This window comes from Chionomys nivalis, chromosome 16, assembly GCF_950005125.1.
Source record: "Chionomys nivalis chromosome 16, mChiNiv1.1, whole genome shotgun sequence".
Taxonomy (NCBI): Eukaryota; Metazoa; Chordata; class Mammalia; order Rodentia; family Cricetidae; genus Chionomys; species Chionomys nivalis.
Window position 1 is genome coordinate 50,039,403 of NC_080101.1, and position 18,558 is coordinate 50,057,960.

An 18,558-nucleotide genomic window follows, 5' to 3' on the forward strand; every position below is an offset into this window, starting at 1 on the left:
TTATCCACTACTTTGAATGTCAAGATAGTAGTAACCCTTAGCAACGTTTAGTGGGTCCTTCAGAGCTGGATTTTGACAGCTGTCTTTTCAGATGGGAAAGCCGTTTCCTTCCTTAATAAGCATCTCAAATTATAGTTTCTAACCATACTGTTTAGCACACTAGTTTTAAAGCCCCTTATGAAAGAATACTGTAGTTTAAATAGTCAAGCTATCAGATGTATGATTCAGCAGCCTCTTGATCTACCTTATGATGGAGTAAACAGACTAAGAAGAAAAACAGATCTTAGAAAATTCTGTTGTCATTCATTACATTGTGGCATACAGTTCTTTGAAGCATTTGGAGTTTTTCTACCTGATTGATATGTCTGCTATGGCTTAAAATGCTATTCACAGCGCTTTAGGGAACATTCAGCTTCCACTTATCAAAAACATCTGCTTTATTCTCAGAAAGCCAAAGGGGCACAGCACACTTCTATCGTTCCGATCAGATTGCATAGTTGAGGCAAATTGTGCTTTGGAGCGGAACCCACAGTAGGTGTTCAAACCTAAGAACTCCGCCTTGCCGATGCAAAGTCATGGTCAAGCTCACCTTCCTCTGGAGGGTAAGCTAATGATATGCGTGGTCACAGCCTTGCCCATGGTTCACCACGGGCCTCAGGCTTTTACCATACAGGAGCGTGAGCATGTAGTGAACCCAGCGAAAGTGGTAACCAATGTATCTAAGCTCCTCCCTGGAAAAAGAGAGGGGGAAGCTGTCAGTCTGGTTGAGGTATCCAGCCCTCAAACAACAGAGGCTGTGTAGACTGAGTTTTGTTGGTTTGAGGATTGTGTCTATAGAGGTTTTTAAAAAAAGAAAGTAAGAAGGCACAGGTGTTTCTCAACTCGCCATATTCAACTCAACCAACAAAACGTGTCTTCCTTTTCCGGGCTTCAGCAGGGATGTTACAGAGCAGAACTGGGGCTCTCGTCCAGCCCAGGATCTGCAGAGCAACTTATTGCTTCTGGGAAAGGCCCAGGGTAGGTCTGTGTAGTGCCCGGGAATCTCTTTTGCAGACCAGTTTCTTCCTGAAATTCCGCCTGGGTGCTGAAGGCTGGGCAGGATGTAGTCCGGACGTATTTCTCCGCTTTGTTGGGCTGGACCACTAGCTCACTCACAGTGTTCAGCGGGAATTCTCTGCACCTCTGCCTCTGCAGTTCATCTTCTTTGTATTTGATAGAGTACCAGGCCAGGAAAATAAAAATAAAGCCCACAAATTTGAGGCCAGCCGCCAAACCGAAGTAGACGAAACGGAACGACGTCACGTTGTACTCCCAGCAAGACCCCTGCACTCCACATTCCTGCTGCCAGAGCATACAGGTGGTGTCAATCACAGCTCCAAAGTAAATCGGAGTAGGAATGTACGCTGCAGCCATGGAAAGAAAGAGAAACACAGAGATATAGCGCATTCCATAAGAGAAAACAGATTTGTCATTAGCAAGGTTTGTCCGATGCCGAGAATGATTCTTGTTTAATTGAATTCTCTTAAAGACATTTTCATCTAATTGCAGTGAATTGTATTTAATTGCAACTTATGAAAATAAACAGCAAGTACTTAGCTTCTTCCACTTGACAGCTCAGACTGCCTTAGTGATGTTTAGGTTGTTAAAAATAACTATTGCTTTCTATGGTTACTGAATCCTTACACTGGACACTTTTGATACAGTTTTGACAGTGAGACTTTAAGAGTTGAAAGGACTGTCTAGGGCCAACACAAAGTATTTTCAAACTTAAAATTGGTTCTTGTCCCTGTTAAGTCAGGTTGTGTGGCGCGCAACTCCGCCAGTAGAGAAGACTACCACAACAGGATTCTTCTTGGACCGTACTTTATTGGAGCGCAGAAGACTGAAGATAAGATGGAGGCGAAAAGACCCCCCCCAGCCTGACCGCGGGGGGGGGGGGGGGGAATATATACAGCGCCTGGTCCGCCTATGATGTGTCATTGCTTGATTGGCTCGGCCCACACTGAGGCGATCGCGTGAGCAAGACGTGTGAGCAATTGATAGGTGGAATTCAAACCACTCTTGGGCCAGAGGCGAGCGTGCGTAGAAGTTGTTTACTAACTAGGGACAACTAGCAAATGGCGGCAACGGGCTTAGTGCCAGACCCTGAGAACATGACAGCGCTGTGGTGCGCTACAAGGTTGGAGCAGGATAGGAGGATGCAGAATGTAAGAGGACATGGGGATAGACAGAAGCCCTTCACCCTGGAGTCTGCTCTAAGTCTCTTGAAGCTTAGAGTCAAAAATTTTAGCACAAAGGGCTGGGGAGGTGGCTCGGTGGATAAAGAGCATGCTGAGTATTCATGAGGACAGGAATTCAGATCTCTGGAACCCACATTAAAAAAAAAAAAAAGCAGCTCCTCATGGCAGCATGTATCTGTCACCCCAGAGCTGAAAGAAAGAGGCGGGCAGATCCCTGAGGGCTCCCTGGCCCTCAAGTGCAGCCAAAATATTCAACTAGTTCAGGTTCAGGGAGGCCATGTTTCAAAAAAGAAGATGGAGTCACGTGTGGAGGCACACGTCTTTAATCCCAGCACTCCAGAGGCAGAGGCAAGAGGATCTCTGTGAACTCAAGACTAGCCTGGTCTACACAGCAAGTTCCAGCCCAGTGGGGATTATGTAGTCAGACCCTATAACAGTAAATATATAAATAAAGTAAAGAAACAATTAGGAAGATGTCCCAATGTCACCACAACTAACAAAATAAACTATAAGGATTGTCTCCATAAAGATAACATTTGCTTATAGAGAGGTATTTCCAAAAAGAATGTTAAAATAGCAATAAGGCATGCAAAGGGCCTTCATGTAAAGGACCTTCCCTCTTTCTCAACAGAACAACTGTTTTTTGTTTGTTTGATTGAGAATATCACAGACAAGATCTCAATGACCTTGTTTGTAGTCAAAATACATCTTAACTCCATGACATCCAGTCTAATGAGGGTTTTCTGTGACCTAGAGTTTTGTCTTATCAGCCTACAATCCCATCCAATATACTTCAAAAACCACCCTCTGATCTCATTTACTGAAGAAAAAAAAAACAACTTGTTTTTAAAGTTTCTTAGACGCTCTTAAACACTGTAAGTTCAGAAAATATCAAAATTAGATATATAGCTACTGGTAAGACACTGCAAGTCTCTCCTGAGAAGCCCAGGACCACACATGTGTGCAGACTGTCTTTGTCCTAGGTGCCTCCCACTAGCACGGGACATGCTCAAGTATAATCAAATGTCTGCTTATAACTCTGCTAAACTTCCTGCTGACTTGCCCTTAAAGGCTTTCCTGTAGTGCCGTGAAGAACCCCACTTCTCCTGACTGCCGCTGGTCAGATTAAATGATCACTTTCGGGAAGGACTAAGAAGTCTTCTGTTTTGAAATTTGGGACAAATCAAATGTGGGTGGTTAGCTTAACTACACTTCTGCACCCCGATACAAATGGAGACAAAACTGAGCTGAGCAGCAAGCACCAGGTGCTGCTCTTCCCCGGCTTCCTAACCGTTCTGCAGGTGGCTCTCCTTCAGCCCAGATCCATGTCAAACAACCCAGCTGAGCCAAAATAAGGACTTCGTTTCCTCTTTTTCAACTCAGTCATCACTTTGATTGACCAATTCATGTCTTTGAAAATATCTTTTTAAACCAGGCATGTGGTGCACAACTGTGATCTCAGCATTTGGGAGGAGAAGGCAGAAAAATCACCGTAAGTGTGAGGTGTAACCCAAGGCCAGCTGGACTGGGACTGATGGAGCATGTGATCAAACCGGACTCTCTGAACGTGGCTGTCAATGAGGGCTGACTGAGAAGCCAAGGACAATGGCACTGGGTTTTGATCCTACTGCATGTACTGGCTTTGTGGGAGCCTAGTCTGCTTGGATGCTCACCTTCCTAGACCTGGATGGAGGGGGAGGACCTTGGACTTCCCACAGGGCAGGAAACCCTGACTGCTCTTTGGATTGGAGAGGGAGGGGGAGTGGAGGGAGTAGGAGGGAAATGGGAGGTGAGGAGGAGGCAGAAATTTTTAATAAATAAATTAATAATAAATAAATAAATAAATAAATAAATAAATAAATAAATAAATAAAAGTATGAGGTGTACCTAGGAAATCCCAGGCCATACACAGAGGTCTATACACATAGCAAAACCCAATCAAAAATAAATAAAGGCAAAACCCTAAGCAACAACACAAACTGTACTTTTTAGTCTATGGCAAAAAGCACAAGGCATAATTTTTAACTGTGTGTGATTGTATCCGAATCCTCTTGAATCAGCATGTTTTTAAAAGCAGAATCTTCAAAGACCTTCAAAGTCCTGCCCTCACCAAACAACAAACCACACCAGGGACTTTTCCCTGCTTGAGGTTATTGTATTCATCAATCCTGACTCACTACAAACAATTCCAGGGAGTGCAGAGGCCTTGAAGAGGAGGAAGGTGCCCTTTAAAGATATGTCACCCTTCAAAACCAAACTGTAACTTAAAAACAAACCAGTTCTTTTTCCCTTGTCCCACGGACAATGGTATGGATTAGTCAGGGGAAACGCCAGCTGAAGGACATGACAGACTGCCCTGTAAGGGGAAATAAGCTTGAGGAAGTCAGATGAGGGACTGCCTAACTGAGGAGGCAGCGAGCAGCCAAGGTTTCAAGGACTGCCGTGTTTTCCTCGTGTGCTCTGTCCACACTGACACTCGGAGCGTTCCTTGCTGGTGTGCATGGCCTCTCTGTACTTTTGTGACTCTCTTTTTTGCTTTTTAAGATCTTTTCCTCAGCAAACTCTATGAGTATACACGTCAATCAACCTAATAGAATCACCCTAAAGCAATATCATAAGTAATAGGTACCCTAGTTTCTCTCACGTTCGTATCAAAAGGCATCAAGAGACAGAAAGGCCAGGATAGTCAAGTCATTACAAATTTCTTGACTTCGTATTTTTTTTGCTGTAAAAAATTCTGGGGGGAATTTTGTACAAGGTTGTATTCAGAATCAAAAAGAAACTAACCTAAAATCCATTTTCTATTGTTTCGTCCAATGACCTTGTCAACTTGGAGTTCAAATCTACTAAAGAGGAAGTGTACGTGTCTTCTCAGCCGCAAACCTGTCCAGTCCTGTACTCTGCAGCACCAATGACTCAGCCTGCGTTTTTAAAGGACCCTAGCATTGCCTGCTGTAAAGAGGGGTGAAGGGCACACTTGGGAATTTAGGGACATACCAAGTGTTCGCAACAAAACAAACTGCATTCCCAGCGCAAAGGGCCTTTCCTCATCTTCCACGGACCTAGACGGAAGGAGAAGGAAAAAATGGTTCAAAATAGTGGTGTCAAGAAAATGCCAGTAAAATTGAGTCTGCCTTAGGCAGAGTCATAAGAACCTTTCCCAAAATATTTAATCCACCATGATGTACTAACAGTCACCAACCGAGGCTCCCTGGGTGCAGCACAGACGACACATGTCTCCACCAGAGACTGATTAAATTCATTTCTATACGAATAGTGCAGGAGGGGCCAGGCTCCTGGCTGAAGAGGTGGGGGGTTCCTCTAAATAAGTCCCCCATCCCCTCTACTAAGAAAAAAATTGTAAACATTTGTCCTTTCCATTGCAATCTCTTATTCTCTCCCTCTGTCTGTCAGAATGTTCCAGAACTGAAAGTGTATCCAATAAAAATCATTCTTATAACTCCTCCAAGATGTGTGTGGAGTATGTCCTGGCTAATATTAGGTCAACCCAATACAAGCTAGAATTATCTGAAAGTGAGGGATCTCAAAAAAAATGCTTTCATAAGATCCAGTTGTAGGACGTTTTCTGAACTTATGATTGATACGAGAGGGCCCAGCCCATGGTGGATGGTGCCATCCCTGGGTTGGTGGTCCTGGGGTCTGTGAGAAGGCAGAATGAGCAGACCATGAGTAGCAAGCCAGGAAGCAGCACCCCTCCATGGCCTCTGCATCAGCTCCTGCTTCCAGGTCCCTGCCCTGTTTGAGGTTCTATCCTGACTGCCTCCAAAGATGAACTATAATGTAGAAGTGGGAGCCAAATAAACCATTTCCTCCCCTCTTGTTTTAGGCCCTGGTGTTTCATCACTGCAGTAGAAACCCTAATTAAGACAAAGTAAAAACAGAAATGCACACACACACTTATATACATACATATAAATAAAAAGTCAGAGAAATAAGCTTATCCAAATCATATCTTCCCCACCCCCCAAAATTGATGTTCTAAGTAATTCCCATGTGGTAGAAAAATTGGAACCTATTAATTTTGCAATTAGCAGAGATTAAAAGACCCCTCTTCAGAGATTTGGTGTTAGAAGCCAACTCATAAATAGCCACGCTGAAACACTTCTGAGCATTGGTAAAGCAAGGTGGCCCTTATACAGTCTACCTACCACTTCCTGCAGAATTACGGTAGAGAAAGAATGCGATGTTTCACATAATTTCTACTTGATAAAGTGCGTTATTCTTTTCATTTCATCCACAGAGGATTTAGGCACGGATGGGAAATTTTTCCAGGCCCAGGGCCCTCACTGTCTTTTCCTCATACTCTCTATGTCTTCCAGCAATTTCCCAGCTCTGTATGCATGGTTTATGCCATAAACATCTATCAACAGTGAGTAAACCACTAGGCATGCCATGCCCTGCTTCTTCCATTCGGGAGATGTCTATCAGCGTCCAGAGAGAAGAAGCCAGAGTGCGTGAGGGGTACGGGCTACGCACTCTCAGCGAGCACGATGCTCCTGGCCAGGAATCCTGCACGGTGACCGTGGAAAAGCCAGGAGGAAGAGCAAGGACTGACTCCCTTCCTCATGCTTTCCTAGGGCCATGCCCATGCTCCCCTCTAACCCACAGGGTGTTCACTCTTCGGCTCTCTGTCCACCACAGCCTTTAATGCAAGGATTAACAAGTAGATTTGAATTCAACAGAAGAAAAGTGCCTCCCATGTTCTCTCCTAGAATAGAAGGGGGGAAAACCAGGATCTGCAATCCAGCAATGAAAACGCAGCCTGACCAACTGGAAGCTCACATTTCCAAGCCTCGTCTGTCCTTGATTCAGCTCCAGGACTTTATACAATAGTAAAATTAATGAACTCAGCATTTTGAAATGCAAAGCCAGCATAATTCCTCATCGATCCCAGAGGTGCAGTATTAACTATCCATGAGGCTGGAGACAAAACCCTTTGCAATATTCACAATCTAGCTACTTTGCCAAACCATTTCTACCCTCCACGAGGGTCTGGCTTCTTGGGGCTAATATAGAGATGGGCTTTCAACTCATGGTGTCTAACCTCCTAGCACAGACTTCAGACACTAAAAGCACTGGGAAGAAAGTTTGAAAAAAAAATTAGGAATCGAGCCCAGCTGACAAAAGAAAATTCTAGACAAGGCAATGTTTCAGCCATCTTTTTCTCTCTGATGTAAAAGCTCTCCCAGAAACCTAGCAGGAAATGTGGGGCACCCGCCTGCATGCTACGTTTGCTTCGCTTCGGTCCCCCTGACACACGCTGCCTGCAGCACTCGCTGGCGGGTGGGTTGTCACCTGAGTGTCACTATGATGGCTGACGGTTGGGCGCAGGCTGTGATGAAGGTAACTATGAACAGAAAGACCAAGAAGGGGATGAGGGTGTTGCAGGTGCGCTTGCATTTCCCAGATACAGCGTAGCCATTCTCATTGAGATAGGTTTTCACAATGACCACACGGAGCTGGCTTCGCTGGCCCACCGTGGGCGGGGTGATCACTTGTCGGCTTTGGACGCAGGCGCACTCGGTATAATTGCGAACCTTAGGAGCAAACAATAAGCTGTATGTCAATCAAAACTAAAACCCGGAGATGAAATGTTGACAAAGTAAAAGTGCTAAAAAAGAACTATATGAAATTAAATGCACAATATTGCACACAAGACACCTTGTTTCTTTCTTTCTTTTTTTTTTTTTTTTTTTGGTTTTTCGAGACAGGGTTTCTCTGTGGACACCTTGTTTCTTAACAGCAATAAAGGGTCAAAGTTGGCCTTAATTATATCAAAACCTGCTGGTCAAAGTTTAAACCTAAACTTCCCCGAGAAGCTTCAAACACTCAATTCTGGGACATTGGCATGCCATGTGCTCATCTGGGATCATAAATACACATGGCTCCCATTGCTGCTGAACCTGTAGACTCTCTTGTTAGAGAAGCCCCAGAACAGAGTCAGCTTGATTTTTACTCGTGGTCACCAGAGTACCTAGCACGAGTCTAAGCACACAGTGAGGCCTACGGTAAACATCTGTTAAACTCCTAGCACAAGTGTGATGGCTTCTAACAAGCAGAGTGCTTTGGCCTAGGAACAGTGGCTTCAGTGCCTACGATGATGACCTTCCCTCTGGCCGCCCCAGTTTAAACCCCCTGTCCTTCCCTTCAACAGGCTAGTGGTCTCTGTGTGTGCGGAAGTTTGCATCACTTCAGTCTGTACAATAGTCTCGGCCCAGTGCTCCAGACTCTGACAGACTCCAGCATCCCTTGGCCATTTTCCCCAACACATATCTATGAAACCCTATTGATGTATATGGCATTAGAAGACACTGAAGACTGAGCAGCAGAGGAGACTAAATCTTCTCCAGTAACTTCCCAGACTTCTACTGAACACAAACCCAATGATGAAAATGAAACTCCCCTTGGTGTGGTCTAGTCGGGACCCAAACAAGCTAACAAATACTAACGTGGTCAACTATGTCTTTGTCTAAGCTAGTGTCTTACTTTTTACTGAATGAAAATTCCCTGAACTAGTTTGCATGGTGACTGCTTAAAACAGGACTAAGAAGAGGTTGGTGGGGCGTTGGCCATGTAAGCAGGAAGGACTTCCAGTCTTTCTAATAAAAACAGTGTGCCCAGGAGATCTCACTCACTGCCCTACAACACTGCATGGATCACAGCAAAGAAACAATCTCATGATCTCAACAGGGTCATACTCCAGAGCTCACCAACTATGTCACAGGGAACCTGAAAGAGTAATTTCCTATTTATCCTCTGGTTTCAAACTCAGAGAACAAAAGGGGTACTCCTAAACTCTAGGCCAACAGTGTAGTCTCTGCAGCCTGCACAGAACAGGCAAATCGCATTTTAACCTTTAAATTAGGGCGATCCACCTCCAATCTGTTCTCATGCCAACAGCCAAATCGGGCTCAGTAAAGAATAGAGTAAAATATAAAAGCCTTCTCCCACAGTATTAAAGCCTATTTATAATTCACGGGGAAGAGAATTCTCAGAATAGACCATTCTTCAGCTGACAGAAATATCTTTACTCTGAAAGTTAAAGAGCAGGGGTGTTAGGGGGTGAATTGTCGGATAGTCTTAAGAAAAATAGGCATCACCCATCTTCACAGACACCCGATAGAGGGCCAGCCTCCACAGTCTCCGGTCTCAGCACAAACTCTAGTCACCTTGACCTTCAAATCCATTACAGAGGCCCTGCCAGAGGAACAAACGGGAAATCCAGAGTCCAGCCTTATCAAGTTTCCCTGAGCTGGCCTGGAAGGTAAAGTAGGAGCCAGCTGATGAGGACCAGAAATCTACACCCAGATTCTCCCAGCACCCCGACAGCAGTGATAGTTCTGCACAGTTTGCCTCTCATGAGGAGTTTTTCAGAGGTGCTTGGAGGGTGATTTGGAGCCTCACGTTCAAGGGAAACTGAAGTCAGCACGGGTACATGTGAGTCTCATCCTATCCTTATCTCGTGATGGTGGATTAACAGTAGGAGAGAGACTTGTAGAGTATACTCACCCCGGTGCTAAGATTGCCACTGTTAACACAGCCAGCCAGGCACGGGTTGAAGTACGTGATTCCATCTGATCCACAGACTGGCTCATATTCGTGTACTTTACAACCACAATTAACATTGCAGCTTCCTGTCAGGTTCCTATGGGGCATGGTCAGAGAAGGTCTGAGAGAGAGAGAGAGAGAGAGAGAGAGAGAGAGAGAGAATGAAAAAATCAAGCAAGACTGAGAATGAAACAAAAAGAACATTCTTGATAGCAAGTAAATTTAATTTAGAGACATCATTCCCAACAGTCAAACTTATGGTACCATGAAGTAGTCACCTTCCAGAGCTATTTTCATAAACTTATTACAAAATATAGAGAAAACATTTCTGTTCTCATTGGAATAGATGGAATTGGTTTAAAATCAAATTATCTCTCCTGCCTCTACTGTCCACCTTGATTCGAGAGACTGACCTCAGGTCTGAGTCTAGTGACTTGGACTCTCATAAAACTCCTCGCTGGGAAACACTAGGCTCTGATCTTAACAAGTATGGATCACGATTCATTTCATTTGACTTTATTTTGGGACCTGCTAGAGATTAAGCCCAGCAATTCATGCATAATATCTGAACTCTAGCACTAAACCAATTCCCACCTTAGTGTGTATATGTATATATATATGTATGTATGTATGTATGTATGTATGTATGTACATATATGTATATATTATACTTACACAAATCTATGGTGTATGTGTGCTATTTCAATACACGTATATATTAGATAATGAACCAATCAGATTAATTGCCATATCTTTTGTCTCAAAATTGATTGAGTTTTTGAACTATAAAATAGAGAAAATATGTTTTATTACTAGATCGTTAAAATCATTGTGAGCACATGGACATGAAATCCACCCACCAGCCCAAGGTGCCAGTGTAGGTTCCGTCCATTAAAGACTTGACTTGTTCTAGAATAATCTACCAAAGGAATAGAATAACTCAAGGAAACCAAGAGGAAGAGATTCACAAAGTTGACTGGATAGGGACCCTGTCACTAGTTTGACAGAAATAACAAAAGGAGAGGGCAGAAATCACTAGAAATACCCAGATGCAATTCACAGTTGAACATGGCAGACATGTTTCCCCATGAAGCCACAGTGCCAAATACAGAGAAATGATGCAACATGAAAGCTCGAGGAAAATCCATTCAAACCATATGACGTGTAAAGGCGTGGAGATGGGGAGAGGCTCTAAAACAGCAGTGAAAGGGGGGCAGGCAGGTTTGGGGGGCACAGAAGAATGAGATTGACTCTAAAAAGCTCAAAACCAAGACAGCCTTACTTGATGCTTTGCTACCATTCTTAAGCCGTACTGGTAAAATGCCATTCCTAGAGCTAAATAGGTCAGCAGGAGCAGATGTTTCATGCGTCTGTCCCTTTATCCATTTTCATCCATTGTTCATCTGTGACTTGTCAGGACTCTTTCCGGAGACCGTGTTAGCGCAGCTTATCCAGTAGCCCAGCCCAGCCCAGCCGCAGGCACTGTGCTATAAATTTAGCATATACACTCTTTATTCTACGGCTTCTCACACTTTGATAGCTTTGATGGGTGAAGAACCAAATTCAAAGCAGCGCTACAGTTGTATCAGGAATACTCCCTGACAAAGCAAAAGTCAAATAAATTCTGTCCTCCTTTCTTGCCATGCCACAGAAGAAATTAGCTCAAAACATAATCATTATACTTACAAACTCTTAGTCTCAAGACATTTTAATATTTGAATACACCTCCAAAGTCATTCCAAATGAGTGGTTCTTAACGGGGGCAATCTTGTTTTCCCATCCAGGGGACATTTGTCAATGTTGGAAGGTAGCTCTAACTAAGGGGTGCTGTGGACATCTGTTCGTGTTATACAAGGACACCTCCAAACACCGTACAATGTTTGAGACAGCTTCCACCTTTCACAAAAAGGAACAGCCTGGCCCAAATGTCAGTGGTGCTGCAGATGAGACTTCAAACCAATCAGCACATTCTGCATGTGATGAAGAGGGGCTGCAGAAGCCCAGCGCCGTGTTAGTATGAAGGACAGTACAGTCACCTCACCAAGACTTCAGCAACTAAACTGCAAACCATGACAAGAAAGAAGAGCCTTTCCAAGTGGTGTGCTTAGTCACTAAAACTGACAGGCTTCAGTACCAGCCCAACAGCTGCTAGTGCTGCTATTTAGAAGTTCTTGGCATTTTCCCTCTGACAGCCTGCTCTGCCTTCATGGATCACAGCCACACATTATAAATGCCTGGTCAAAAGCCCAGCGGTGGTGGCACACACCTTTAACCCCAGGACTTGAGAGCTGAGGCAGGTGGATCTCTGTGAGATCGAGGGCAGCCTGGTCTACAGAGTGAGTTTCAAGACAGTCAGGACTGCTACACAGAGAAACTTTGTCTTGAAAACCAAAATTTTAAAAAAGTTAAACAAATGCCTGTCACTTAAGAGAATGTCCACTCAAGAGGAGTAACCTTACGCCAGCATCAACATATGTTTTAAACACATAGACAAGACCTTTCTTCTCAGGCCTGTCTTGCTGGTTATGTCTGTTTTTCTTTTGGCCTCTATTTCAAAGAATTAATAGTAAAATACTATAAGAAAAAAATGAATTTAGGAGTCTAGAGAGGTGGATCAGAAGTTAAGAACACTTGCTGCTCATCCAGAGACCCATGTTTAGTTCCCAACACCCACATCAGGCGGCTAACGGCCACCTCTCACTCTTACCAAGGCACCCACGCACAGTGACGTGTGCTCACATAGACATGCACACACAAAGTGTGAAATAAACCTTTTAAATGCTAGCACCCAGGAGACAGGGTGGTGAGTTCAATGCCAATGCGGTTTACATAGCAATTTCCAGGTCAGTTGGACAACAGAGTGAAATCATGTCTCCAATAACAACAGCAATAATAGTAGCAGCAACAATAAGAATACTTTAAAAAAGAAAACAGGAAATTAATTAAGGCAACCAATAGAATTACCATGAAAGGAAGTAGGTACTCATGAGAGAGTCATTAAGAGGAAAGGTCACCGTGGATTAGAAGATAAGGCAGCCAGCATGGCTCGTTCTCTGCCCTGGGCTGATTTGCAAAGAATCTTTTTCTTTTTTTTTCTTTATTGAAAATAAAATTTTTTTCTCACATAACATATCCTGATTACGGTTTCCCCTCCCTCTACTCCTCCCAGTTCCTCCCACCTCCCCTCCCATCTGGATCCACCCCCTTTCTGTCCTTCATTAGAAAATAAACAGGCATCTAAAAAATGATTATAAAATAGAGCACAATGAAAACTTAACACATCCGGATAGGACAAAACAAACAAAGAGAAGGAAAAGAGTCCAAGAAAAGGTGCAAGAGACAGAGAACTGCTTGATTGAACATTTAGGAATCCCATAAAAAACACTAAACTGAAAGCCATAATATATACCCAAAGGACCTGGAGAGAGAGAGAGAGAGAGAGAGAGAGAGAGAGAGAGAGAGAGAGAGAATAAGATGAAATAAAAATAAAGAAGAATCATTTTGAAGAATGTCTTTTTGATTGTCATTCATTCACCAGAGCATAGACTGCTACCCTCAAACAAGGTGCCACCTGCTTCTCTTCTAAAATGACATTAAACAGGTCATAGCTCACACATCGCTCAAAGTAGTGAAAGGGCTAACCTCAGCACTAAGAAATCCTCATTTGTCAGGAGTGAAACCATGATGGTACAAAAGATGCATAAGGACTAAGTAGGGTTCGTTGCACAAAGAGACTAGGTTCCAACTTTCAAAACTGAAAAGATTCCAGGCAAGACAACCTTCTAAAGGAGATGCTCCTGTTAACTCATGAGGCAGTGTAGGTGAATCTCGCTTTGTTGTTCTTGAGATCATGTCTCATGTAGCCTGGGTTGGAGAGGTGGCTCGGTGGTTAAGAGCACTGCCTGCTTTTCCAACGGTCTTAAGTTCAATTCCCAGCAACCACATGGCTCACCATCATCTGTAATAAGATGTGGTGACCTCATCAACTTAGACCATGAAACCCAATACGGACAAATTCAACAGAACAACCATATGTGGGCTGTCCATTCTTGCTTCAGCATTTCCAGGGCATAAATTTCATTTTTAATTCTCATGTAGCCTAGGCTGTAGCATGAAGGCTGGCTTGTCTTGACCTCACCATGTAGCTGAGGATGACAACTTGAACACCTGATGCTCCCATTTCTACCTCCTTAGAACTTAGATTGTAGGTGAATGGTCTCTGTGCCCAGTGAGACAGCATAAGTTAACTTCAAGTGAGGCACAGGACCTTACTATAAAATATTTTACAATTGGATGCTCCAAACTGCTTCTATTAGCTAGAAAAATGCAAGAGGTCACCAAGATTATCTAGCAATGTTGCTAACCTTGAATACTAGGATGCTATAATGATCTGGCCTGAAATCACCAAGACTGTTCTTAGGAAAACAAGCCCTAGAGAATCAACAAAGTAAACATAAATAAAATAAAAATAGCCACAGTGACTAACCTTTATCAGTCAATGCCTAAGGAACAATGTTTATATAAAGGGATACATGACAACCAAGAAGATTGTTGTGTAATATGAACTAAAAGCAAATCTCTGCCACAGGCCATTACAGGTGGATATGTAAGAACACAGGTCAATACAGTACATTCATACCAGCACCCGTGTCTTATTAGTCCTACCTCAAGATCTGAAAGCCACTAGGCCTTCCTTATCTAATAGGCACCCTACAGTCTCTATAATTCGAACCTTCTTTTGTCTTAAGTTTATCCCCACTAAAATATAAAAGTGAGAATCCAAGTATATTGTACTCAAATCACATGAATTAAAAATCTCATGATTAACACAGTAAAAGCATTCTCTAGAGCAGAAAACACTACAAAAGCAGGGGAAACGTTTCCTGTCTCTCTGTCTTTCTCTCCTGTCTTTCTGCTTCTGTTTCTGTCTGTCTCTGTCTTTCTCTCTCCCTCCTTGTCTCTTAACTGCTTCATCTCTTCAAGTGGTCTTAGTCTTCTAGAAAACTTCAGTTAGAATATGTCCTTCAATTTCATTTAATTTTTTTTGGCTTTATAGTAAAATTCAGCTGGGGTTATTAAAGCTGTACAATTGCTAGGTGAAAATTCTTGTCTGTCATCTCACCATTTACAATCAACATTAACAGAGTTGGACTTTTCTCCATGTATTTGCAGTAAAAGGTCTCCGTAAGTTACTGGTTTGTTTTTGATGAGAACTGTACTTATTATTGCTTTTTACACGAGAAACTTGAAAGTCTGAGAAGGTAACACAGCTAGGAGGAGCCAGGAATGGATTTCAGTCCAGTTTTATCTCCACTGGGTCCTCCTACCCCTGTATGCTAGCAGGTCGGCTCTCTGTAACTATCCACGGACATGCTTCTCTGAGCATAGATCTACTTCCTAAAGAAAGACATGCTTCTCTGAGCATGGATCTACTTCCTAAAGAAAGATCTAATATGCTTCTATGGCTCTCAGCTTACAGAAATTCTAAGTATTAAAATGAGAAAGGTCCATATTTAATTGGAGCTCCAAATTCACAAACATTGTGAACCTTAGATGCGGCAGTTGCTAAACTGAGATCGAAATATCCCTGCTACTTGCTTGTCCTGTGCAACAGTCACTGCCACAAACAAGGACCTGCCCTTTTCCAGACACTTGGTAGCTCAAGAAGTCACCGCTAGAAAAAGTTTCACCCCGTCACTGAAGTCACAAGATTAGAAGAGGACATGAAGATGACGTAACAGGTTTGACTGCGAGCTCAACGTGATGACACCTGATAGGCTGAAGGAAATAAAGCAAGAGCTGATAACTGATGTCTCAAGAGACAGCTGTGGTTGGAAATGTAGCTGGCCATCAGATTTAAGTCACCTTTTAGAAACTATTTGAAGGTAGATCGGGGAAGGCAGTCAGTCTCATTACACAATGCATGCATTTAAATCTTAACCATGATTACCATAATAAATACCAACTCTTTGGACTGTAAGATGATTAAGACTCATCTGTGACAAACAGAACCCATGAGCCACAGAGGGCAATTGCTTGATTAAACTGCAGGGAAACTGGTGTTGCGGATGTAATTGCTTGAACTGGGAATGGATCAGGCTAGCAGCTGCAGCTCCTGGGACAGGGGAAGTGCATCAATGCCTTAAATCCGAAGATCCTGTTACATTTTCTTCATACTTTATTACAGTTAGAACACTAGAATTAACTGCTAGACTTGAGGGCATATGTGTGCTCTGCTGGGCCACACTCTCAGCCCATCACTTAAAACTCTGAGTGCCCTCGCCTTTATTTATCTCTTTACTTACTTTACAAAATAAAACATTACAGTGTGGGCTGGGCATGACGGTGCAACCCTTTAATCCTAGCACTGGGGAGGCAGAGGTGAGGGGATCTCTGTGAGTTCAAGGTCAACCTGGTCTCCAAAGCATGTTACAGACAAACCAGGGCTGCACAAAGAGATCCCATCTTTAAAAGAGAAATATGTGTCGTGGGAGCCCTGTCCTTTCTGAACAGAAACAGACGGTTTGATTGGAGATTGGGGGGGGGGAGAGGGGAAACTGCGGTTGGGCTCTAAAAAAATAAATTAAATTTTAAAAGAAAGAGAAAGATGTGTAAGTCTAAAGAACAGATAGAAAACTAATGCTCCTAAGGTAGCCAACCACACATCGTTGAGCAGGTTGTATCCTGAGGAAGAAAACTATCTAAGACAATAAGGTTCTCACTCTACCTACGCTCTGAAAGTGTTATGCCGAAGAGGCCCTGCCACTCAAAACTGTTCATTCTGACCCATTCTTGGAGTATCTTCCTAGAAACAATGTGGAAAGCCAAAGAAATTCTCCATGAAAACTGTGGGATTCTTTCGTTAATTCAAAATGTCATTAAAGTCACTGTCCAAAATGTTGGGATCCTGGGTCCTGGTTGCAGTGCCCAGTGCCCCTCAATGGTCTGCTCGTTCTTGACTGATCACAGTCAGATGAGGGGTACCACACATCGTGGACTGAGAAACTAAAATGTACGTTCACATGGCGTTGTCGCTAAATTCAGCAGCCCAGAGTCACGGGTGCACAGGCAAGGCCTGGCATCCACCGGCATTCGAGAAGAGTAAATGGAGCTGCTTAGAAGGATCTCAAGAAAACAGAACAGAAGCAAGAAAGAAACACACTAAATGCTTCACTCTGTGTAAGGATGAGTCTTAAACACCCTATAAGGACAACCAGCATTTGTTTAACAATAGCTGAATACTCTGAGCTGGAGGCTGGAAATGGGAGGAGGTGACATCTCACTTTCTCCCTTCTGTGTTATTTTAATTTTTCAACATGCTGAGATTGACATTTTCATCAACTTTCTGCAGGAGGTAGCAAAGACTCAGCAATATTGGGTCGTGGGGGGTGGCTGTCGCACAGCTGGAAAGCAGTGAAGGTTACACTTGCCTTTGAAAAGAATACTGTCATAGATGAGACAGTTCTCGAGGAAAGTGGGTAGAAACTCACTTCCTTCCTGACATGGAGCTGGTTGCCCACTAATAAAAACAAATTGAAGATAAGATAAAAGGACTTGAGGAAAAAGATTAAAAGGCAAAAAAGGAACCATCATTATAAGTGTGGAAAAGTTAGCTGACTGTGACTAAGAAAATGGATTATTCGGCAAAGATGAAGACCTGCTAAGGTTGGAACTCATAAATTTGTTATGGAGCCAATCGGCACAATTACATAACGTCCCCTGGCATTGCGAGGGACCTAGGAGCAGTCAGTTTGGGCTGGCAGGACAGTGGTATTCAAAGGAATTCAGAAGACTTGGGAGGACCGTTAGTTCCAAAGCAGGTAGGATACAAAGTCTGGCTTCCAGATCTTCTAAAAGTACATATAAAGCAAAACTGGACTAGAATTAAAAGGAATAAAGCCACGAGATGGTACTGAAGAAATAGAAAGAGTGACACCAAGCGTCATAACAATTGCAAGCAGACAGCTATGACAGACAGGCTGACTGCTGATTTACAGAAATTTCTACCAGACTCTAAGTTCAAAGTCATCAGTCGCGCTGGGAGCAAAGCTGATCTCTGGAGGGGAACACCCAGGGAGATAAGCCATGAATGGACTCTCATCTGTGCTCTTACCACTCGCTCCAATTCAGATCCCAGAAGGTCATCAGAAAGCTTTTCTCTGAGGAAAACTGTAAGAAATTCAAGATACTAAACTTGTATTGTAGATGTTGGCCACCAGACTAACCCTCTCATTCTTGTATTGAGGATGGCGGAAGAAACAGACACACCGGAGAGAGGCTAGCCTGGGTGCAGTCTGGAAAGTTCACTGTAGGTAAATGTGGGGGAGGGCTTTAAAGTCAATGAAGTATGGGAGGACCCGAAGTAGAGAAAAAATTCCAAACATATTGGCCCATAATAACAAAGCTCAGAAAATCTATTGTCAAAGCTATGTTTTAAGTATAAAACAGTAAAAAAAAACAAATCAAAACACATGTGCTTAGTGTTATGTATAGAGAAATTTTGGAAGGATACATAAAACCAAATGAAAATATTGATCGGGCGTGGTTATATACTTCTATAATCCAGTACTTGGGAGGCAGAAGCAGAGAGAGGGTCTCTCTGAGCTTGAGGCACAATAGTGGCACAGGTGTTGTGGGAGTAACCAATCACCTTTAAGAATTGGATTTTAAGGCCTACTCCATGAGAAGGATCCCATTCCTGGCACTGCTAACATGCTCAAGAACCTGACACTAGATAGGTCATAGACCT

General features: G+C 43.2%; 1 protein-coding gene across 3 annotated transcripts in view; it reads right to left on the minus strand.

Annotated features, from left to right (window-relative positions):
* Positions 1-210: 210 nt before the first annotated feature.
* Positions 211-18,558, minus strand: part of Slco5a1 (solute carrier organic anion transporter family member 5A1) — a 117,867-nt gene continuing 99,519 nt past the window's right edge. For 2 of the 3 annotated variants that reach the window (XM_057790877.1, XM_057790876.1), the window contains 4 exons: positions 9,771-9,930; positions 7,557-7,798; positions 5,238-5,302; positions 211-1,403 (listed from right to left, as the gene is read on the minus strand). In XM_057790877.1, the coding sequence (XP_057646860.1) occupies positions 943-1,403; positions 5,238-5,302; positions 7,557-7,798; positions 9,771-9,930 (928 nt within the window). In that variant the 3' untranslated portion in view covers positions 211-942. The remainder of the gene's footprint in view (positions 1,404-5,237; positions 5,303-7,556; positions 7,799-9,770; positions 9,931-18,558) is intronic. The other variant, XM_057790878.1, reaches the window with a different exon arrangement.